Here is an 11,199-nt window from a genome sequence, read left to right as displayed (position 1 = left end):
TTGGGGCAGCAGTGAAGTGTGGCATCTCCCTGATCTGAGTGGATGTACGGGCTGTAAATCCAGCTGCATGAGCAGTTTGATATTTGTTTCCAAGCATGTGTGTGTGTGCGTGTGATTGCGCACACACAAACGCAGAAAGAGATGCTAAGAATGGCCACCAGCGCTCAGTGCTGTCAGATGAAGGTTGTGCTCATCTTCCAAGGGAGACAATTCATCTACGACTGAGACAACTTAATTCAAAACAAGTACAGAATTTTGAATTTTCAGTCACACTGCAGTGTAGAAAACTTGTTTTAAAAGCTAGAAATGAACAGCTACCACCGAAATGGTTCAGAAGCAACATTTTTTAATAAATTAAGTCACTTCTTTTGACTCGCCACAATAAATTAATTTGTTAACACTTTAAAAAACACATGAAAATTGGCATTCTTCAGTAACTTTTTCAGGGATTTTGAAATCTGTCTGCAGGGATTTGCACCTACTCTGCCACTAGAGACTCAGTCATGATGTTGGGTGATGAGACCAGGCCTGGAAATGATGGTCCAGTTCAAAAGTGTTGCTTGAAGTTAAGGTCTAATCTGTGCAGGCAAACATTTGAACACCAAATGTAGAAAACAATTTGTTTTTGAATCTCAGTTTATGCACTGAGGCACGGTCATCCTAAAAGAGGAATTTGTTTTGCACAAACCAAAAGGCTGTTGGACTTACACTTCTGGCTGAAATATCATCATATGCTGTACAAATAAGATTTCTTTTAATTGGAACTGAGCCTAAGCCAAACCATAAAAAACAGCCTAACATCACGATTCCTCTTCCGCCAAACTTTACAGATGGCAATATGAATCAAGGAAGGTATGATTCCTCTGGCAACCACAAAATCACGATTCAGGTGCCAGGAAGTAAAGCATTATTTATCACTTGAATGCAACAACCAATTTTCACTGATCCAGGGTCCAGTGGCAGTGTTTTTTTATGCCGTTCCATCAAATCATTGGTACAGCACGTGGAGAATTTTGGCTTTAGAGCTGCTACTCAGCCACGAACACTAATGTGATGAAGCTCCAGACAGATGGTGCTTCCCAAGAAAGTGTGGAACTTGGTAGTGAGAACTACTGCTATCACTTTAAGGACAATCTTTCCAGCAGAACTCCATTACTAATTTTAAAACCGCAAATCTAAGGTTCTATTATTTTAGGTATTTCCATCTCATGCTACTTTATATCTCTAATCCAGTACATTTCAGAGAAAATATCCACCGATTAAAGAAGTAAGACATTCCTGCTTTAGGTACAATGGACAGGTGTATACTGCATTAAGTCATCGTCATGACGCATGTTTGTAGCCGGAGTTGTGACCTCAGAGTCACTGTGGATAAGGTGTAACCCCAAACTGACAAGATTTGCAGCTTTAGTTATTTTTGTTGTTGTTGTAACAGATTAAGAATGTACTTAGAGAACATTATAACAATATACACATGTTCTACTACAGACAAAACCCCTCAACTGTGTATGAAATAGTCTGCCTCAGTTAAAAACAACCATAAAATCCTGCACTGAATTATGATCACTTTAACTTGGCTAATAGGGCTGCCAATAACAATTATTTTCTCAATTTATTGATTACTTGTTTGGTTCATAAAATGTCGGGAAATGGTGAAAAAATGCAGATCAGCATTTTACTAACTCCAAGATGATGTGCTTAAATGTCTCGTTTTGTCCGTTAGTTGAGAAGTAATGGATAAATCTCTGCAGCTCTGTTTGCTGATAATATTTACATGCTTTTACTCAAGTGACATTTTAGTTGCAGGGCTTTTATTTGTAATAGGAATTAACATTAGTGTTACTTTGCTTTCCTAAATAAAGGATCTGAATATTTCCTCCATTGTTGATAGAGTAGAAATGAGCTAAACTGACCACATCCTGACAGTACATTAAAGCCACAGAGTACAACACCTACTTTACTGCTTTTCTGTGAAGATTTCATAGCTTGATTTTGTGCAACTGAACCCACTGATTAGCAACGGTGCACAATATAGTTTTGCCCTATTGTCAAAGCATTTGAGGCAATTTCATTTAAATACTGACTCATACACTTTTCTCGACAGACTATTATTAAGTGTAAGATGCCATTTTATTTCACAATTATATTAAAAACTGTATACATAGTGCTACATTTTCATGTTTATTTATCCTTTACTGTGCAGTGAATAAGAGATGAAACATAATTTCAACATAACTTTCCAAAACACATTCTTATTAATATTTGGGATCTTCACCAATACACTTAGAAAATTTCTTATCAGCGGAATCAGACCATTATTAGCTTACCATTAACAGTTACACAAAAGTTTATAATCATTTAACATATCTAAACTTTGCATTAAAAGATAATAAATTTAAGCAGCGTGTCAGTTACCATTCCAATACATTCCAACAATTAACCATACAAGTTAACTATCAAGGACAGTTTTCAGTTTCATATGGTCCTATAATCACTGCATTACAGTCACAAAAGCATCAAACTTAAATGCCCAAAATATTACTTTTGTCTAATAACAGTTTTAAAGGTACCACTTGGGTCTACAAAGAAAGACCGTTAGACCCTTTGAGATGTGGGTGTACCCCTGAGAGAACAAAAGTGTGAGGCGGCATTCACACATGACAGGAAAGTCCCAATTAAACACGAGCTGGAATGGAAAATACTGAACTGTTTAAAAACACAACACAGAGAAAAATTAAGTAAAACGGGTCCACCTGCAATGCCACATATGACTTGCAGTAAATTTAAACATTTTCAGGTTATCCCTAAACTGTTTAAAATTTCTTTCTCCTCCGTTTCGGTGTGTAACAACTTCTTCTCCTGACAACGTCTTCTTTATTACATTTTTCGTGCAAGCAGATACTGTGTTGCTGTGTTTTATGAAATGTCAATTCATACAGACACACAAACATGGTGAATCACCATGTGACTATGTGGCAAGGGGGACTGTGATGGTGGAGCACCTTTGTGTGTTCAAATGCAGTACTGCAGGTCAAGAGCTCTCTGCTGCTTAACTTTTCCTCAGTTCAGGCAAAAATAGTGTGAACAAGGGTGTGGTGAAAAGCTGGAGGTACACACTGTAGATTACAGCCCACATGTGTAACCCACGAGATGTTACAAACACAAAACTGAGGAATTAGGATCAAGAGAAAGGGACTATATTCCTTCTCGGTAGGGAACGTCTTCCGATATGCATTGAACTCTGGTAGCTTTCTTCCACTGGAAAGTTTGGCAAAGCTTTTCTGTTGTCCCTTTTCTCATAAAAAATTCAAACTACACTTTAAGACGAAAACTGTTATACGCTAGAGATACGCATTTTGCTAAGACTTCTGCCACTAGCTGGTAAGCTTAACTTAGCATAAAAACTGGAACTGCTCCATCCAAAGGTGAAATCAACCTGACTAAGCTTTTAAAGCTTACTAATTAACATGTTATCTCTTGTTAATACAATCTGATTGAACCAACAAGATATATCATGATAATTAATGAGCATTAAAAGTGCTCGTTGGCCTATGTTGTTGCCTTCGAAGAGGGGGAGCTGTTTTCCTCTTTTTCCAGTTCCAATTGTAAACTAAACTAACAGGCTGCTGGCTCCTGCTTCACTTTGAACTAACCGGTATGAGCGTTGTATCCATCTTCTTATGCAACTCTCTGAGACGGCCAATAAATATATTTTTCAAAACAAGGTAAAGCCACTTCATCATATGACCACTGCCAAAAGCATCATACTTCTGGGACAAATTACACTTAAGGCAAATTAGATTAATCAGATCATTTGGTAAATCTTTAAGGACTACAACAATGTTCTGTGATGGAATGGATCATTCAAACTAAAAGCTGATACTGTTGCCAAGCTCCCCAATATGAGTGAAAACTGGTACCTTAGCTTTTACATTAAAGTCAATAAATAAAAGAAATTATTTCAAGTTGGAAATAAGAGTGTGCAAAGGTCTCCATGACTCCACACCTAGTGCACCGTCCAACATCAGACCATGTTGGTTTGGGTGTTCGGGCTCCGACTCTGCAGGTCCTGTACCTGGTCAAGAACCCAGTTGATGTTTGGTCTCTCCTGGGCATTTGAAACCATTATGGAGCTCAGCAGCATCTGCAGACCCTCTGAATAACTGGGCACAAAACAGAAACCAAATAATACTTTCATTTTGATCCATATTTAGTGCTGCAGACCTTAAAAAATGACTTTCACATGCAAGTACAAGCATGCATCACTAACACCAATTACAGGATAAGTATTGTTACAAAGTCTTTTGATATTGCAAAAAAACAGATCAACTGCAGGCAAGGTCTCAAGGATATAGTCAGGGTTCATACACTACCAGAACAACCTAAACTAAAAAAAAAAAAAAAAAAAAGCTTACTGAACTTGTGTTGTCACATAGCATTTTTTGCTCAATTAAAAAGGGAAACAAGCTACATTTAGTTAGCTTGTACTGGACTTGAGAAGCCAGACTCCAGTTCATTTCGCTGCACTTTACCCAAGGAAAGCAAATGTAAATGAAAGTCCAGTAGAAGAATATTTTAGGTTAGTTTTTGGCTGCTAATATAAGTATAATATAATATAATAAGCCCTAAAATCAGCCAGACCTTATTATGATTACTTTGAACTGCAACATGTTTTTTTATTTCACTAAACTTCTCAGTAGAAAACATGTTTGTTTTCAACCACTATCAATGGCAGAAACAGAAACTGATGCATTAATGGCATCACTTAAAGTTTCATGGTTCGATAAAGTTGCAGCATAAAGACCTACCTGCAAGACTGTGGGATGGTCACTGGATTCTGGACAGCCAAGGCAACACTGTCCCCCTTCTGAAACACCAGATCGTATGGACCCTCCAACATCATCATGCAGTAAAGCACACAGCCAAGTGACTGCAGGAAAACCACAAATCAAAACCCAAAAAGAAGTAGTCAGTAAAGTCAGTGAATATTCCACAGTAATTTTCACCAGAGCTTTCAGGGATTTACTTCACAAATAAAAAGGGATGAAGACTTTCAGACTATACCCAGATATCAGTGCGCTCATCGATAATGCAGTGGCTCTCTACATTGAAGAGTTCAGGAGCCCTATAGGAAATGGTGCACCTCTGGGCTGCCCAATCCTGTATGGTCATGGCTTCTCTGGATCCTCTAACCTGGAATAAACACAGATTTTTCATCACAAAGTAAGAATCAGGCCCTAATGTTTAAAAGATAAGTCTCTAATGTCATGAAGTGTTCTGAGGACGCAATCAGTGTTGGAAGATCAAGTGATGGAAATGTGAAAAATAAACTTGCAGCAGTACCACACATATCCAAAGACTATGACAAAATTTTACAAGCTCGATGCTCCAATACAAAAAGTGAGCAAGTGAAATACACATTGTTGGAAGTGTTTAAAAAAAAAAACAACAAAAAAAAAACACGAAAATCTTTCAGGCAGCAAACAAGCAAATCCCACAATAAAAACTGTAAAAATGTATTTTAACTCCCCATCATGTCACTTATGTCTCCGTTGGTTTATTGTTCACTTGCATGTTTTCATTGGTAAAGTACATAGAAAGTAAATCTAGTAAGATGCAGTCAGAGAAATAACTGCCAATATCCACTTTAAAAATGTGACACATGATGTTTTGTATGAGGTTCACTAGCATCAAAAATGTTATTCTGCCATCTAGAGGTGGAAGTGTGACACACATACAGGTCATTTGTCTGAGTTGAATCAGATTTTTCTGTCTTTTAATTAAGACCTGTAGTATCAGTGGTTATGAAGTGTTCAGTTAGAACATAAAACACTTCAACACTTTTTACCTCAATCCTGGCACGATTCATTGAGCCGAGATCCATCAGAACTGGCCTGTCATCCTCATCCAGAAGCACATTTGTGGGCTTTAGGTCTCTGTCAAATTAAAGCACATAGCATGTGTTCAGACACAGGCACTTTTCTTATATATATATATATATATATATATATATATTTTATTTTATTTATATATATTAAGAAAAGAAGAACACACAAAAGTTGCTATTTGGCAAAATAGTTAAATATCATAATTGAGACACATGAGAATTTATACTTGATAGGGATAACATTATAATTCCTACTTAACTTGTATTTCTCTGCCAAATCAAAAGTGGACAATACAGAATGAATGATCAACCTCATTATGCGGAATGCCTTGATAGAAACTGTAATTCTGTATCCTCAGCTAATCCTGTGCTGTGACAAGGTGCTTACTGGCACAGTGACCAAACGTACACATTCCACATTCACATTCTTTGCTCCAAATAAGCTTATATGTTGCAGAATATATTAAAGTAGACCATTTTTGTTTACCCAATAATAGCTACAGTATGGCAAAAGGCTGCTAGACTCACAACTGTGAATTTCAAAACAGTGGTTATTTTTTTATTATGTTGACCTTTCTTCTCAAAATATACAAAACTGTGCGGTAAACATTTTTTTCTCTTTTTTTGTCTAGTGTCTTGATTCCCCAACTATTTTAGTAAGTTACAGTATGCAAGCTCATTATTTCAACATAACTGTAGAACCAGTATCAACCAGTAGCTTTTTAAGCTTTTTATATTGTGACAGCTGTGAAGAGCAAATGTGTGTGTGAGTGTGTACACAGAGAGAGGGACTACCTGTGTGCATAGCCTTTTTCATGAATGGCCTTTAGTCCAGAGCAGATTCCTCGAAAGATTTGCAAAATCTGTTTTTCAGGCATTAAGCTCCCTTTGTCCCTTAGCTTCTCCAGAACAGACCACAGACTTCCTTTCTGCTCACAGAAACACAACAACATATCAGTCTGATAATTTCCTGCTAGTTTATTCTGGTCGCGCCAACTGCTGCAACAACTTACTCTAACATAAGGCAGAAGCAGCCAGGCTTCACTCTTGCCTCCATGATCGACAAAGGTGTGTGCAACCAGGCTCAAGACATTGGGGTGATTGAACATCTGATGCATCTCCATCTCTGTCTGAGCCTCCTGGCGGCCTTCACGGTCATGACACAGGATTCTCTTCAGGGCATAGAAGCGCCCATCCTTTGCCCCCTCTACCAGATCAACGTAACTGAAGCCACTAAAGTGAAAGCACACGAAGATTAGAGTCTGGAAGGAGCAGATGAACCCAAATTGGACTAATGATGAGGGTGGCTACATTTCTTTCTTTTCTTCTTCTTTTTTTTTTTTTTTAAATATATTGTAAATACATCTCATTAAAAGGCCATCAAAACATTAATCCATGTCAGTATGCTCCGATGTTTTCCAGCAAGTATGAGATTTTCAGCCCCAAACTCATTTGTACCTATCAACCTGTTAAATACTAGTACCCTTTTCCCCCCCCAATTTCTTCAACAGAAATGTACTAGCTTTTTCAGAAACATTCCTCAATGAGGCATAAATTGTGTATTTTGGGGGACTGTCACAAGATCTGGTGTGACAGTTTCTAATTATTCAGTCAAGATGCTGTATGTAGGTCTGACTCTAAAAATAACTTGTAGAGCCCATGTTCATTACAGTGCGAGAGTATGCCACTTCATGCAGCAGTGAGGCTTAGCAGTTTTTGGACAACAAAGGCTTAAACTCCATGAACAAATCTAATTTCTGGTAATTATTATCGGATTTGTTGCCAAACAAATGCAGAGTACCATCACACTCAGGTGGAGTTACCTAAAAACAAACGGTGTGAAAATGTTATCTTACCCTTCGTCTAGCTTCTGGACAAAGTAATATTTTTTGTTGTCGATGGTGAGAGAGCCACGGGAGCATATGCACAGGGTTTGCCCCATCTTGACTGGTACATTGTTTAACGCCAAGCTTTTAAGGCTCTGGGAGGAATGAAAAAACAAATACAAAAAGTTACTCGAGAACACAGCCGGACATATAGAGATGTAATTTTACTTTCTTCCTAAAACCCGTTAATTATTAAAAGCAAACTGTGAGATACTAGCCCAGTGTGGAAAGTTGTATGCTAAGACAACTAACAAAGTGACAAATTAGAAACGTTAAGCGATACGTTAGCTAACAAAACACAACATCTAAAGTAGCTTAGCATAGCAACTTCCTTGCTACAACAGACAAAATATGACCCCGAACTTTGATTTCCTTTTAACGTTAACCAAAGTAGCTGTGTTATTTTAAGAGACTGCCAAATATAATGGACAGTTTTACACAACACAGACTCAATAATTAATTGTATTACATCTTCCTCACCAGCGTTATGTTTATCAAGTTAGCTTGCTACCATGTTTCGCTGCTTCCGCTTCCGCTTCTCCTCCTTCTTCTTTTCTTATAAACAGCGCGAGGCTTGTTTGGCACACAGCGCTAGAAGAAGACTGGCGGCAGAAACCGGCAAGTGCGTTTGAGAGGAGATATGATGGCGGATTACGAGCGTAACAGGAGGGACTCCAGCGACGATGGAGGTGATATTTGTGCTTTTTTAGCATCTAAAATGTAGCCGAGAAATAATCTGTATATAACGTTAGCTTGGTGTGCCGTTTATTGATTAAAACTGACCCCAAGTGAGGAGATGTTCGGAGAACTTTACTAAGATAACTTCATATTAGCTATGAATCGTTAGCTAGCAAATGTGAAATAACAATTAACATTGTATTAATGTCACCTAGTTAGCCGTGGACTTGACATACCGTTAACGTAATCCAGATATTAAAGCAAAGACTTAGTTACTACTGACAGGTCTCCCTTAAACTCTCTATTCTCCCGTTAGCTTGCTAACCTGGCGTTTGCATAGCTAGCCTAAGTAGCTAACCTAAGCTACGTAGCACAGGTATCCAGCTAGGTTACCCCCAGTAGAGGCGTTACTATTGCCTGCTCTCAACAACTACAAACATTACCTGTAAGTTAATTCTAACTCTGATATTGTGGGTAGTTTCTGCACATACAGTCCCTAAATGGACTCGGACTGTAGGTTAACTTGTAGACTGGAACTTAAGTTACCTTTGGTTCGTTGCTGGCTAGCCTCACAGGTAAAGGTGATATAGCTTTTATTATTTCCACTTCCCAGAAAACAGTTGTTCACCTTGGTGAGTTGTCTTGCCTCAAGCAGGGCCGCAGGAGGAGGAAGGCAGAGTGAAAACTAAGCCTGTCTCTTGTAGCACTGTGGGGGGAGAAGGGACCGCAGTCAAGCGCACCTCCCAGCACCTCACTCCTGAAGATGAAGATGAGTCCTCAGCAGACCCACCTGCACCTTGCAAAGTCTCCAAAATAGGCTTTAGCATGAGCAGTCAGATGGCGAAGAAATCGAACCCCATATCTATCAAACTTGGAGCAACAGTGAGTTTGTAGCAATGCAAAGACTGTAGACATGGTGTTGTAACTTGGATCAGGCTGTCATGAAGCTACAGACAGTTGCATGACAGCATGAAAGTGTAAATGATCATAACGCATTCATAGCACAGGGCTAGAGAGGCCCAGAAAGAGGATGAAGGCCAAAGTCCTAAGGAGTTATAACCACATGCTGTTTATGTGTCAGCTTCATTATGAATGGTGTTGAAACAATTAATAATCATTGATCATGATCAGATTGATTGTGGGTTAACCTTAATCACATGTGAGGCATTGCCCTTTCTATTTTATAAAAGCAGTGGTGACATACAATGCAGCTAGGGTATGTTTTTTGTTTTGTTTTGTTTTGCTAAATCTTGTGTCTTCAACCTTTTCTAGAAACCTAAAGAGCCTGCACCAGCAGCTCCTCCAAAAAAGCCATCTGTTTTTAATGAAGACGATGATGTAAGTGCACATGCACATAACACTGTCATGGGTGTACAAACGCATAAACAACAGATGTGCTAACTTTCTGATGCCGTGTAGAGTGAACCAGAGGAGATGCCTCCAGAAGCTAAGATGAGGATGAAGAACATTGGCAGGTATGTACACAATGCACTGTTTGCTCAGCTTCTGCTTTTTTGAAAACAATCAACTTTTGAACCATTTTTATTAATTACTACACTTCATATATATATATATTTTTTTTTAAACTAATATTGCTGTTTTTTTTTTCAGGGAGACGCCAACGTCTGCAGGACCTAATTCCTTCAACAAGGGCAAGCAGGGCTTCTCTGATCATCAAAAACTTTGGGAGAGGAAGCTGAAGGCTCAAGCAGACAAATTGTAAATGACTGCCACAGATTTTGTCACTAATGAATAATTTTGTATAGATTAACCATGTCATATATCTTTAGAGGCTTAAATAATTCCTCACTGTAGCCTTGGTTTTTACAATTTTTGAGCTATGTGGACATGTCATGAAGAATACTTTAAGCCTTTCTATGATTGAAACTGAACCCGCATTTACCTTTCTAACCACTACTGGCTGACCCTGAGAGGAGAGTTGCCAGACGGTCAAGCCTCTACGAGAGGTGTGGATGGGCGATGGAGGGACGAGACAGACAAATAAGCGAAAATATTGTTTAAACTGTTTAAAATTTGCAACTGTTGCTTTCTGCTGGCGAATGAGAAAAGCTAGTAGAGCCCTCATGCTCCCTGTGTGATGTATTTGTTCCTATCTGAAGCTGGTTAGGCGTGGTGCTGAGCAAATGTGTTGCTTGTCTATTTGTGTAAAAATGTACACAGTCAGCGTGACAGTGATTTGTTCTGAAATCCACAAATTGGAGTGTGAGTGTTATGTGTTGCAGAGAAAGTAGGTGTACAAATGAATGTTTGTGTTTAATTTAGTTTCTAAAACTCTATGTCCAACCCTTTGTTTTCGCCAGCTGTGCCATCTCAGAGGTCGTCTTTTTTTTCTCCATGTATTTGTTTAAGCTTTCGTGCTAGTGTTATTTGTTTCGCCTGCTCAACTATATTTCTTTTTGAGTCGCTGAATGCAATAGAGATGTGGTTGTATCTATATTTATGTTCCCAACTTAACATGTATTTTAATTGGCAACTTTGAAAACCAGAAACCTTCAGCCGTGACATGGACTTTAGAGTTCTGGTAAACAGTTGTGAATTATTTCTAAGTGGTTCAGATATAGGTCATTTGCAAGCTTTTTTTTCATTGCCACTTCAATGTCACAACTATTGCTTTAATCCTTTTATTTCAGATAAATGTCACACTTTACCCTGTGCCTGAAACTCTTTTTGGAAATCCCCCTTGATGAGAAATATAAACACTGAATTCCTCCGTGACTTACCTTGCTG

The 11,199-nt window shown here is 38.4% G+C and overlaps 2 protein-coding genes across 3 annotated transcripts; one reads left to right on the top strand and one right to left on the bottom strand.

Moving 5' to 3' along the window:
* Positions 1–2,111: 2,111 nt before the first annotated feature.
* stk16 (serine/threonine kinase 16) lies at positions 2,112–8,319 on the bottom strand. Its single transcript, XM_008292553.1, has 8 exons — positions 8,254–8,319; positions 7,744–7,868; positions 6,901–7,120; positions 6,683–6,816; positions 5,849–5,936; positions 5,065–5,193; positions 4,809–4,930; positions 2,112–4,163 (listed from the first exon to the last, which is right to left on the bottom strand). Exons 2-8 carry the CDS (start codon positions 7,827–7,829, stop codon positions 4,025–4,027), a joined length of 918 nt encoding a protein of 305 aa, XP_008290775.1. The 5' UTR covers positions 7,830–7,868; positions 8,254–8,319; the 3' UTR covers positions 2,112–4,024.
* A 67-nt stretch (positions 8,320–8,386) lies between these two features.
* Positions 8,387–11,180, top strand: pcnp (PEST proteolytic signal containing nuclear protein). Of its 2 annotated transcripts, none has more exons than XM_008292555.1 (5): positions 8,387–8,462; positions 9,107–9,333; positions 9,724–9,789; positions 9,871–9,926; positions 10,063–11,180. In XM_008292555.1, exons 1-5 carry the CDS (start codon positions 8,414–8,416, stop codon positions 10,172–10,174), a joined length of 510 nt encoding a protein of 169 aa, XP_008290777.1. In that variant the 5' UTR covers positions 8,387–8,413; the 3' UTR covers positions 10,175–11,180. The 2 variants fall into 2 exon arrangements, with proteins under 2 accessions (XP_008290777.1, XP_008290776.1); XM_008292554.1 differs by having other exon boundaries at positions 8,390–8,462; positions 9,104–9,333.
* Positions 11,181–11,199: the final 19 nt, after the last annotated feature.

The sequence above is a fragment of the Stegastes partitus genome, unplaced genomic scaffold, assembly GCF_000690725.1.
Source record: "Stegastes partitus isolate 25-593 unplaced genomic scaffold, Stegastes_partitus-1.0.2 Scaffold817, whole genome shotgun sequence".
NCBI classification, from domain to species: Eukaryota; Metazoa; Chordata; class Actinopteri; family Pomacentridae; genus Stegastes; species Stegastes partitus.
This window is presented reverse-complemented; position numbering and strand designations above follow the sequence as displayed.

Excerpts from the sequence above, each read along its gene's own strand:
- stk16 (XM_008292553.1), bottom strand. The coding sequence starts at position 7,829 with ATGGGGCAAACCCTGTGCATATGCTCCCGTGGCTCTCTCACCATCGAC. Across the intron at positions 6,817-6,900 it reads TGCTTCTGCCTTATGTTAGA|AAAGGAAGTCTGTGGTCTGT; the intron begins GTAAGTTGTTGC and ends TTCTGTGAGCAG. Across the intron at positions 4,164-4,808 it reads ACCATCCCACAGTCTTGCAG|TTATTCAGAGGGTCTGCAGA; the intron begins GTAGGTCTTTAT and ends TTTTGTGCCCAG.
- pcnp (XM_008292554.1), top strand. The coding sequence starts at position 8,414 with ATGATGGCGGATTACGAGCGTAACAGGAGGGACTCCAGCGACGATGGA. Across the intron at positions 9,334-9,723 it reads CTATCAAACTTGGAGCAACA|AAACCTAAAGAGCCTGCACC; the intron begins GTGAGTTTGTAG and ends AACCTTTTCTAG. Across the intron at positions 9,927-10,062 it reads AGGATGAAGAACATTGGCAG|GGAGACGCCAACGTCTGCAG; the intron begins GTATGTACACAA and ends TTTTTTTTTCAG.